Raw genomic sequence first — 11,946 nt, forward strand, 5'->3', positions numbered from 1 at the left:
CACACCGCTTCGTGCAAACTCAGAAACACTAATCCACACATTTTGTTAAGAACGGCGAGTGATTATTTTCATCACAGTTTGCACGAAAGCAACTGAACCCAAAAAACATGACACAAGATTTTCCAAACAAGTTTATTTTCGTGGGTTATTCACTCATTTGTCGCTCTCCCCTTTGAAGACATAGGTAAGCCCACACTTCCCGCAATATTGTCGGTCGAAGTGGGAAGCCATGAACACACCAGCCCCACATTCTGGGGTTGGACATTCACGTCTCAATCTGGTGATCTTGCCATTCTCATCAACCTACACAAAGATCAGACTTAGAAACAAACCGTTTAATGGGACACTTGGTCAGCCAATGTCGTCTATTAAAATATGTACCAGGAGTCAATGTTCAAATCAAATGACTGAACAAAAATATCGCATCAAGGTTTGTTTTTATGCAGCTCAGAAACACTAATCCACACGATTTGTTAAGAACGGCGAGTGATTATTTTCATCACAGCTGCAACAGTTAATGGAGGTTAATATTATTTGACAAGATTACTTGTCACAAAAAAAGTCAACAAGTTGCAACTCTTGCAGAAAAGCATTGGTGCAAGCAATAGTCCCATAATTAAACTGGAGAAAAACAAAATTTACATCTCAGTATGTACAGGAAACCATACCTTGTAATACTTGAGGGTTGCAAGCTTGACCTTGACTCGCTTGTGCTTGATCTTCTTGGGGGTAGTGTAATTCTTCTTCTTCCTTTTCTTGCCTCCTCCTCTCAGTCGAAGAACAAGATGAAGAGTGGACTCCTTCTGGATGTTGTAATCACTCAGGGTCCTTCCATCTTCCAATTGTTTTCCAGCGAAGATCAACCTCTGCTGGTCGGGAGGAATTCCTTTCCGAAATAATACAAGCAAGTGTTAACACCACATGTCATCAGAGGTACAAGTAGTCTATGTGTGGATGCAACTATCTGTTTACCAAACAGTAACAGCTGCTTTTTACATTGCTCAGATTTTCAGTATAAATAATCAAGCTGGATATGTAATCCTATTCATTTGGTGTCCTAAGTTTTGGCATCATAGCAATGTACATCTACACACTTAAATTGAAACCAAATCAAGTTCAACATACCCTCCTTGTCTTGGATCTTTTGTTTTACATTATCGATAGAATCCGAGGCTTCTACCTGAAGAAACATTCAGATGAATTAAAACAACATTAAAAACTCTTAGTAATATGAAGGGACGTAGGTAATAATGACATCAAACATATAGTTGTTGCTGCTCAGAGGATGGCGGTTTGAAGCATAGATAAAATAAATTTTAACTCTTGAACCCACGCACTATTTCATCACCGCAACAACAACATGCTATATATACCAGGGGTCTCAAACATGCGGAAAGGCTTTTTGTGCAGTCCATTAAGCCTTTTAAAATTTTACATAGAAGTTATTCCTTTTAGTCGGAACCAAAAAAATGCTCTTGATTCTATTGTTTAGTCACTGAAAGCCATTGTTCCTTTGTAAGCTGGTCTTGCAAGTTGGCAATTTTACAAAATCACTGCAACATTTTAAAAAAATGTTGTAAACCGACAAAACCATCTCAGCCCACTTTAAGGCACATCATTTCAACTATAGTTTATTCCTGTTGTGCATTATTTTTGGTTAACAAAGCATAGTTTTTATAGTGCGGCCCTTTACAAAGTAAGTTTTAATTTGGCCATCCCAGAAGTTTGAGACCACTGCTATATGCAGTATATTAGGAACCTACAACTACATACATACCAGTTAAAATATCCATTTATTTTTACAAGCAATGCAGGGTATTTCTTATGATAAATTCACCATGTGTCAATGCAGACAAGCCCAACATACAATGATAAAGGCATATGCATATTTTTTGAAGGTAGTTTTGTTGCCCAAGTGTTATAGATTGTTGCCTGGTTGAAAACAGAATATTTGTGTTTGACTGGTTTTGATGTGAGACAGGAAACCCACTTGGTGATTACATGCCCCGGGTATTGAATTGGTCACAAACAGATAGAAATCAACAATCTAAGCACTTAATGTAAAACACGACTGCACATTTTAAATGAATTTATCAAGTAAATCCACTGCATTGCTTAAGTTTAAACAGAAGTACCTCAAGGGTTATTGTTTTTCCCGTTAGGGTTTTCACAAAGATCTGCATTTTGTGGCTTTCTGTAAAAACATATCATCCTCAGTTCGTAAAAACCTAGACATGTTCAAACCACAGAAACCACTCAGCAAATCTTTGAATTTACAAAACTATTCGAACAAAAAAAAATATTATTCAAGCTTTTTGAACCACCCACTATTACTGTAGAATTAATAAATATTATAACCAAAATCTTAACTTCATCAAACATATGTTTTTGCAAGATTTAAAATAAAAATTTTCACATAATACTGTTGACAGCCACGGAAAAACCCAATAAAAATTTTCACGTCCTACCTCGGCCGACGTCAAACGAAAAGGAATTCCTCGTGGAAATAATCTTCCTCGTTGCGTTTATATTCACAATGGTTGATGTTTTTTTGTCCGGCGAAATATTTTGTACGGTTTATGTATGATTTCTTTTTTTTATAATATTCTTCAACAGATTTACCAATTTTGGATATTTTAGTACCATAACTTTTGTCCTTGATGCCAGTTGGGTTCATGTTTGTAATTCAAAATGCTTTTTTAGTCTACTTTCGACTTTGTTTAAGCGTTAAAATGTTGAAAAATGCGTAAAAGGGCAACTTAATAATTTAGCAATATGTTAACTACGCGAACGTGGGAACTTGTCGCATAAATAGACTTTTCACTGAGATTATGAATGAATTTATGTTTCTCATAACTATCCGGGACGTTCCGGTTTACTTTCAGCACTGGTTACAAATCATAGAATGGTGTTCATGTTCCTTTCGACTCGTGTGCTTAAGAAGCCAAGAATAATCCCCTCCAACCGTCCTAAAATATTTCTCTCCTTCCACACATAATTGTTATTTAGAGCAGGATGCTGTGTCTCAGACTTCATGTGATACATTTTCTATTTTCTGTCACCTTTTCTAGCAAGTCACAAACAAAACCAATACAAAATTACACAAAATAAATTTTATTTTTTACATAATACAAATAAGCTGCAAGGCAAAGACATGATGATGTAGGCAATGGAAAAATAATTAGGAAAATGTTTGTATAACAAAGCAAAATATTTGATCAATTGCAAGAGAAGCACATAGCATTTTCTCCAGAACCTTCATATCTGAAACAAACACTTCAAAATTAACAAAAAGCTAAACAAATTTCTTAAAATGAACAACAATAATCTTTGTAGATTTGTATAGCTATTTTAATTTGTGCAGTTTGTTAACAAAAGCACACAACATTACCTGATAAAAGAACATCTGGTACAATATGTTTTATCACAACTTGTGCAGGTTCTCAAACATTTACAACAGATTGAATTGAGACAAAATTCACATTTAGTTTCAGGTGTTGAATGGAAGCATTTACCTGGAGGCACAACTGTACAACACAAAACATTCATAATCCAACTTTCATTGAAGTAGAAAGTGAAAACTTCACCTGTTTTAGAAGATTTTCCAGTATTTGGCTTTGCTTCTTTGCTAAAAAATTCCACGATGCTTTTTTGTTGGTGGCGATCACAGTTGTTCATATTTTCTTTCTCATTATTATTATTATTGTTGTTTAGAGCATTTTGCTCAAGCTCTTCTGTTTGTGAATAAAATTTCTTTGCTCCAGCCATCAAAAGCTGCTTTGTGTGATCTGAGACAAATGAAACAAAACTTGCAATGCATTGCGAAGATCTTGCACAGTCGCTGTTTGTGGCACACTGAACTAAAATATATTACAAATCCCAGTCATTACCAGTGGGAAAAAAATCAATTCTTAGTTAGCACCACCAGAACATGAATATTTTTACATTTATAATTCTGAACAAATTAACAAATGCAAACCTTTGTGTACATATTACAATTAAACAAACGTAAGATTTTAGAAAATTTACCTAAAATTTCATCTTTGTAAATATTTCCGTCAATGCCGTTTGCAACTTCTTTCACACTGATGTGATTTTTCAATTGCATTGGAGTGTCATCCCTCCATGGGTTTTGTCGCTTTGTCATCTTCGAAACACGTCAACAACTTAAAACTTCACAAAAAACTATTGGAAATGGTAGTATAACCACAATTTAAATACATTTATTATGTTGACCTGGTGTGGATACAGAAAAACGCTAGAGGGCAGCAACGTGGGAAGCTTACTCTTGCATGATCAGTTCGTCATGGTTGACTTAACGTGGATAATTTCCAACAGGATTCAACAAAAAACAGGGTGAACAAAGAAATACGAAACAAATGTAAATTAAGAACAAAAAAACCTTAATAATAAGAAATACATCTTCTGTTTTAACCAACATGAAACAACAAGGTAGTTGTGATAAGTTTCTCTGTTTGCTAGCTGTATTAACACCACCAATCAGCCATACATCAAAAACAACACGAGCAAAAATTTCCACTTCCTTAAACACCACCAAGTTAAAGTAAAACATATAAGTCCTCTAGGAATTTTGTGCTAAAACCCTAATATTTCGCCCACTTGTATACGTAAATTTCTCTCCACACAAAAACCTAATATATTTACTAGTATAAAAAACTTAAGCAAAAACAATGGTTGTTTGAAGACTATTACTTTTTTGGTATAAAATACCATAGACCGGTTATATTTCTCTGGTTTAAAAACGTACTTATATATCTTAGTTTACGTATTGTGTAAGGTTGCACTTGTATGTGCCAATATTTCATGGTGTCTGAAATCACCAAGGTCTGCACTGTTCAATAATGCAAACCGTGATCATCTTACCGCCAAAGTTTATCACATATTCATTAAAGTTTCTATGGGAAGGATTGAAATGGCGAACAATGGGAATTCCGTACTAGCGCAGCCTCTGTTCGATGGATGGTAATTCATCGATCGAGGAATGGTAGATGTAGGTACAGCTACTGGGCAGACATCTAACAAGCTGATGTGTTCGTTAACTGGAAGAACAGGACTCAAGACAATTGCACAGTGAGTAAAAGCAGCAGACGGTTTTCTATAAATAATATTGTGATTTACTGCCCAGCAGCACAAAGCATTGAAAACCCCGGGATCTCGACTCAATACAAACTCTGATAGGTATGGATTTAAAATCAAAACAATCTCAACTTTAGCCAAATGCAACTTTTCTTCTAATGTTAATTAACTTTGAGAGTCGTTTTTCTTTTCACATTTTGCTCTTAGATTTACGAGTTTAACAATTTGCTAAATATAAATTGTTGGTTTCAATACTTAAAGCTTATTTTTTCGAGTTTTCTGCATGTTTTAGGCGCAATCAATTTGAAAAATGCTATTTCAGTTTAGAGCAGACCAACAACGGGTTTTTGGGACATTTAAGATGAAGCACTGGACATCTCAACCAAAAACAAACGTAATTTTTTTACATCTACAACAAATTGTAAAATTACGGGTAAATCATGTGGGTGTTAGAGGTCATGGCCACCAAAATTATTCTGATTTTCGTATTTATGTTGTCAAGTTACCCAACAGCTGTACTTTAAATAAGTAGTTTGACGATCGTTTAAACGACAACTTCTCGGTGATGCCAACGAGCGATAAAAAGGCGCCGAGAAACGCCGAGGGCGGTGGTAGATGCGATATCCCGTTATCAGCACTCACCACTCGCTAGAAGCGGAACTTCGCTCGGTTGGGACGGAGTCGCTTGACTTGGCCTCGCCACGGCGCGGAGACGAATGAAGCCGGCATTTAGTCAGCACTGCGTACTTGGACGTGCGCGTTCACCAGGCCAGTCCGCTGATGTGATAAATGGCAGATGTTCCAGGTTTTCTGGCACTCCAAGTGAAACATTCGATAGGAGTCGGGTGATAGTGAGTTGATACAGTGAAGTTGTCTGGTATGTGAAACCTCACACAGTGTGGGAATAGTTGCAGGGAGAATAGCTGGGGTTGTTCCTCCATCAAGAGTCGATAGGACAGAGTAGAAAATTATCAGACGTATTTTGTTGCGTTACAATTGTGGAGTGGAAACACACGCAGTTAAAGTTTTGGCGCTTTTTGTTGACAGAAACATTTATACAGTTGTTGTGCTGAGAAGTTGTGGTTGGCATGTTTTAATGCTATCCAAAACCTGTGTCATGTGCCACCAACGAACATGTGCTTAAGAAACTCGACTGGGGTTTTGTGATAGTTGAATGTAACAACTCCAACTCCATGAGATTTACAAATAAAAACATGAATCAGCGTTAGTTCAGTGGACGACAGGACGCCTAATTTAATAAAACTCCGTCTGACGAATAATAACAACGTCCGCCGTGCTGTTTTTCAACGATCTCCTCTAATGACAAGGATTTGCCCTCCGACTTTCGTTATGAAGTGCCAATGTGAAAGAAATGTCCACTTTGCGCGGAAAACATGGTAAATTACATGCTTAATACAAGGTAGAATAAGTGAGACAGAAGCTGAAAACAACATCGTACAACGACATTGCGAACAACAATTACTATCAATAGTTTGTAACATAATGAGCAGAAAGCTGCCTAAGTTTCAACCGCAGTTAGTCTAGTATACCTCATGTGTTGTTCAGATATATCCATATTATATCAAGATTTACGGCGTTTATAAGTTTTCAGTCAACGCAACAACGAAACAGTTGGCACCGAAGTCCCCGCATTGTTTTACATCAAATATCTCAGCAGCAAGAACGACTGTAAGATATGGGTGTCAAACTTAAACATCTCCACCCCCCTGGGCAGCAAACCGCGTCCGTCGCTTTAAGTGCGACTGTGACGTCACAATGGAGTGCCGAAGTCGCGTTAGCTTCCCCTCTGCGAGTGTGACGGCATAATACCCACTGTGACATTTGCAACGCGCTACCTCCCGCCGTTCGACGGCTGCCTCTTTAGAATCCGTCCCTGTATTGTGTTTCCACTTTTGTGGTTTTCGTTGCTCGCGCGCTGCGGGAAAGAGGGGGGACCGCTGTCGCGATTCGCGATTCGAATAACGGACGACGGCGTCCGGTAATAGATTGGCTGCAGCATCTGCGGTCAAAGCAACGTAATCCATTCGGTTTGCAAACAGTCACCATGTCCTATCTGAAGTAAAAGCTGAGTTGTTATCTGCCCCGCCCAAAACACGCCCCCAGCGGACAGCCACCGAGACGAACAGAATGTGGAATATTTCGCTCGCGATAAGGCCTCCAAGAACAAGACCGCCTGCGCAGTGCCTTTGGGCAGACCTCTGCACTGCACAATCAGATTGTCATGTGTTCAATTTATTGTATTTGAATCGATTCGCAGCGGTTTACGCGGTTGGAGGACGCCTGCAGAGGCAAAATTGACCAATTGCTTGTTTGAGAATGTCACCAATTATGAAAATGGTAGATTAGGAACTTGATGGATTGTACAAGGTCCGCCTTATGGATGTAGAAGCTTGGGGTATTTCGTCAAGAAGTAGGCTGTGGTTTAACACACTGCCATGATCAGTCGTAATAAGTTCAGCTTGCAGTAACAGCGTTGTTTGCAGCAGCTTAGTCGGCTGTTGCAATCCAGCGCTAAGTCTTTCTTTGCTTTGTCTTCAACCAGCAGCCGAAAATGGTCCGGCGGCTTTTGTAACCAAACTGCGAAAACGTCACGACCTTAGCAAAAGCAAAGCATCCAGGCTTGGTTTGTCGGGTGCTGAACAGCGAGGTTTGAGTCTATCCTGTGAAACATGGTTGAATATTAGATTTTGATGATTTATACATGTTTGTTCAATGTTGAGTGTCAGCATTTCCTGTGCTACGATGAAGCTAATATTCTTGAGACAAACATCAACAGATTAAAGCGATTTATTTCACCAGGTTAGCCGAGAGTTGATATATTGTTAGTGTGCCGACCTTTCCAACTGTTTATTTTATTTCAATTCGAGCTTGTGGTCGGTTATAGTGGATCAAATGCTTTGAAATGTTGTGTCAAATAAATTCAGGAATATTAAAAATAGCGAAGTGAACTAGTTAAAAGAAGCGCGGAAGATTTCAATGCACAAATCCTCGCTTCACCAGGGAGGCAATATAGAAAGTTGATGTTTTTTCACAAACCTTAGCCACATATTTCAGTGCTTGTGATTTGCGGGGAAACTTTATTATCGCCTGTTCCTTGTCACTTGTCAGCAGGTCAATACCGACTCACAACACGGCCAGGCAGATGGCCAACTCACGAAAATCCATAAATTATGTCGTCCTGGGAGCTGTAGCGAGATTGTGACGTCACAAAAGCGACACACTGGACGTCATAATGAGCGAGCGCGTAGCAAATTCAATCCCATCAGTGAAAGGTGAGACCACGTCATATTTTCCCTGAAGAGCAGTTCGATGGGGGGATGGCGAAACGAGATATGTGGAAAAAAAACTTTTGGGGAGAGCTTACGAGCGAAACTTCCTCGTCATCTGGTGGGAGGTTTCGGGTTTTGTCGGTGGTCGTGAGTTTATTGCGTATTAACCGCTACCTTTGAAGGCGAATGTGTGGAATGGACTTCAAATAAGGTGAAATTTGAATGATTTAATTCGTTTCGTCCGCTTAGAAGTTAGTTGCAATTTTAGACTAACGCTATAATTTTTGGAGCGAAGAAACGAAATAGACGAACCTAGATTGTTTTTACGTCACAATAGCGATTATGGTATGGACGATGTATTGCCGAACGTCACGTGAGCGCGAGATGGATTAGGTCACGTGACGTGGCAAGATAATTTATCGGAATCGATAATCGTCGAAGCGAATCGGGTCATTCATTCGAATCGTGTGATTAGCGAACAGCTGTTGTTCTACATCCATTGTTCGCACACAATGAAAACACTCGGGTTGTTCGACGACTTTCTTGTTAAAATTCCTCGAACTTTTTCGTAATAACCACGTGTGGTAAAATCACGATGACGCAGCAGGGGAATACGTACATTTTTTGATAGGATATGTACAGTATGATGTACCACTGTATATAGCCGAAGTGTTGTCCAGTGGCATCGACGCACACGTTCTTCACTCATTCGCGAAATCAACCGACCTTTAAACTATTCATAATTAATTTATAAATATTCCCGCCAATATCTGAAGCTTATCTATATGACGTCACTGTGTGGTTATGCTAAGTCACTGCTGTATTCATATTGCTGGCCAACACCGGAAGGTATATTGTGAGATAATGACGTCATAATGCAGTTACATGACGTCACCAGCGGTGGCGATATTGGAACAATAGAGGTTTGAAATATTTTTGGGCGCAATCCTTCCAGCGGGGGGTAATTGTGAATCCCCCTCAGTGGTGGTGTCACCTCTAAGTCGGTTGAAGGTCGTCGGTCGACTCTGAAACCCCTTTTCTCCATGCAGTTGATTATTATTACTTCCACATATAGACGTACTTGTTACGCCCGCTCATATCACATCCGGGTGACATGTTGATGGAAACGCTCAAATGTTTTCGTATCGCCGTTAAATCTTCACAATCTCTCATCCACTTTACGACGTAATTTGCTCGTTTTGCGTTTACCTACGGAAGGTCGTTCGTTCGCCGTCCAATCCCATTCTCACGCTATTCTATGATAAGTGCTTCACATACGTGAGGTCTCGAGCCACAAGTGCTAACTTTCCAGCTTTCCGAATTCAAGTTTTTTTTGCATCTAGAATTCGTGTGAAATTTTATATCACTGTGTGTTGTGGCTACAGTCGAGGTTTAGTAATCTTTCAGTTTATATGAGGTTGCTTTGGTTACACAAGAGCAAAGTATAAAACAGGTATTGGTCTTTAGTGTGGATAGAATTTTGTTGAAAGAAGTTGCTTGATGACGTCATAGTTATCTTGTATCGGGAAATTCTCGCATCTCATTGTGGTATATTATCGGGGACTTCCCCTCACTTTCTAATCCACTCCTCGCTAACGTAAAAACCCCGAGGTCGTTCCGCGCCAATCGTTGTCAGGGCAATTTCCAAAAATTGATCCTGGTCGTGTTTTTACGTCGGGCGACAACGTCCTTTTCCAACAAGGTCGGGTTGTGGAAGGGAAGGAGGCGGATTGAAAAACCTTGTCAGGATTCTTAGTCGCCAATCTCATGACTCGGAAGCTTTGAAGGGTGGTTGTGATGTGGGGATGGTTTGGGGAGATTAGATTGTGATGAAAGATTTCAGTTCGCTGTCTGTTATAACCGCCATCGAGACAGTCGGATCAAGGATGAAAGTTACCCCACAGTATTGTGGTTCGTGTCCGGCCTGATATATTTGAAATACGAACTAATTACAAGCGACAGATGCTGGTACAATTAACTTTTTCAATGTACCATGTCAGAAACACGTGAGAAAAGTCCAAGGTCGTTTGTTTTATGCCAAGGTCGTTTGTTTTATGTATTTTGTTAAACAACGTTTGTTCGGTTAATTGTTTGTGGAAGGGTTTGTGGCATATGTAGAATTGTTTCTTTGCTTTAAATGAACTTTAAATACCTCCAGTGTCTGATCAACATTAGCCCTCACATATAATGCGTTTTGCTGTTTCCAAGTGTCACAGTTAATGGTAATTAGGAGGCTGATTTTGGTTATTAGATTTAACCGCTGTTTTTTGGTGACCTTCAAGTGACGTTCGTTTTTACATAAACAACCAACTTTTTCTGTTCATTCGGCCTTAATTCGCCAAATGCCCTGCCAGCAGACACCCCCCTTGTATGACTGGAACTTTCCAGTTCGAAAGTGCCAACCCAGGTTGTTGCAAAATCGGCCAAGACGCTCAATTGAAGGATATACTTGAGCACATATATATATCGCCCTTAGGCTATTACAGTATTTTGAAAACAACAAACATAAAACAAGCGAAAACATTGAAATTATTTTTGTGCAACGAACTCAAACGCATTTGTCAGTGGTGGATCGGTACGTTTATAAATATTTCTAACTTTAGCTCGAGAACAACTGCGGTGGGAAGAAGGTAGAGTTTAGGTTTTTAAATGGTTGCCACGCAACAGGAGCATGTGACGTGTTTCTGTGACTTTCGTCTTCATTTCAGTTGCGTGGTTTGCCAACACTTGTGTAGCTGTGTGTGGGGTGATGGACCGCGAGGCAGCAGGCTGGGTTTCAGTGTAGTAAGAAGTTGGGTCTGCTTCAATCTAGACACACTGAGATTTTGTGTCTGAGGAAACAAATTTAGCCGAAAAAAGTCCGAACCGAGTGAGTGGGAAATTTCGAAGGTTTCGTAACAACCACAGAAGAAGTTGAACATATGGGGAAATTGTCAACTGTCAGCACTTTTACTATCAGGACAATATTTACAGGAGCGGTCATACGTCAGGCAATTTAACCCTTGCTTAAAGCGTTTAACGTTTATGACATCACTATTGGAAATGCCGAAAGAAGTTAGAACAATTTCTGAACGTTTAACTAAACATCCGAGAAATGGATGAGTGCAAGCAATTTATCAAATGTTTGTTGTCTTTGGGTATTTCCTTAACGAAGTTGGAACAGTGTTGGTTTCGGGGTTTGTGAACGAATTAGGGCTAAGTTGTTCACCCAGCAAACCCAGCGGACCGTTCACACCCATTCACCCATTTAGCCCCAGCTAACTCAACCCCGACAAATTTTGCGACGCGTGAATCCGTTCAAACGGAAAACCAAACTCCAAACCTGGATGTCGGTGTCGGTTGTCATTCAAACGCATACCAGTGGAGTGAGTAAGTTGGTAGGAAGTCGAATGAGGATAAGATGGGCTGAGGGGATGCTGCTTCCATTTATGTTTGTATTTTATGATAATATCTTACTTGTGAACAAGTTTAAGTTCTTAAGTTCAGGGTAGCGATTGTTTGTGTTTATTGTCGTGAATATTACGTCACAATTAGTTTTTTCTTGCACCACTAATGGTTT

General features: G+C 39.4%; 2 protein-coding genes across 2 annotated transcripts; both read right to left on the reverse strand.

Annotated features, from left to right (window-relative positions):
* Positions 1-118: 118 nt before the first annotated feature.
* On the reverse strand, positions 119-2,502 carry LOC145898556 (ubiquitin-ribosomal protein eS31 fusion protein). Its single transcript, XM_082987060.1, has 5 exons — positions 2,469-2,502; positions 2,136-2,194; positions 1,126-1,180; positions 669-886; positions 119-303 (listed from the first exon to the last, which is right to left on the reverse strand). Exons 2-5 carry the CDS (start codon positions 2,181-2,183, stop codon positions 154-156), a joined length of 471 nt encoding a protein of 156 aa, XP_082843186.1. The 5' UTR covers positions 2,184-2,194; positions 2,469-2,502; the 3' UTR covers positions 119-153.
* Positions 2,503-3,138: 636 nt separating this feature from the next.
* Positions 3,139-4,268, reverse strand: LOC145899270 (apoptosis regulatory protein Siva-like). The gene is made up of 4 exons (XM_082988002.1): positions 4,030-4,268; positions 3,588-3,788; positions 3,392-3,527; positions 3,139-3,264 (listed from the first exon to the last, which is right to left on the reverse strand). The coding sequence occupies exons 1-4, from the start codon at positions 4,145-4,147 to the stop codon at positions 3,219-3,221; spliced, it is 501 nt and encodes a 166-aa protein (XP_082844128.1). The 5' UTR covers positions 4,148-4,268; the 3' UTR covers positions 3,139-3,218.
* Between the last annotated feature and the right edge of the window lie 7,678 nt (positions 4,269-11,946).

Source organism: Ascidia mentula, chromosome 4 (assembly GCF_947561715.1).
Source record: "Ascidia mentula chromosome 4, kaAscMent1.1, whole genome shotgun sequence".
NCBI lineage: Eukaryota > Metazoa > Chordata > Ascidiacea > Phlebobranchia > Ascidiidae > Ascidia > Ascidia mentula.

Bases quoted from the DNA above. Each gene is read 5' to 3' on its own strand.
- LOC145898556 (XM_082987060.1), bottom strand. From the start codon at position 2,183: ATGCAGATCTTTGTGAAAACCCTAACGGGAAAAACAATAACCCTTGAG. The intron at 887-1,125 runs GTATGTTGAACT...TATTTCGGAAAG, and splicing joins AAAGATCCAAGACAAGGAGG to GAATTCCTCCCGACCAGCAG. The intron at 304-668 runs GTATGGTTTCCT...ATCTTTGTGTAG, and splicing joins CAACCCTCAAGTATTACAAG to GTTGATGAGAATGGCAAGAT.
- LOC145899270 (XM_082988002.1), bottom strand. From the start codon at position 4,147: ATGACAAAGCGACAAAACCCATGGAGGGATGACACTCCAATGCAATTG. The intron at 3,789-4,029 runs GTAAATTTTCTA...CATTTGTCTCAG, and splicing joins TTACAAAGATGAAATTTTAG to ATCACACAAAGCAGCTTTTG. The intron at 3,528-3,587 runs GTGAAGTTTTCA...TGTGTTGTACAG, and splicing joins TGGAAAATCTTCTAAAACAG to TTGTGCCTCCAGGTAAATGC.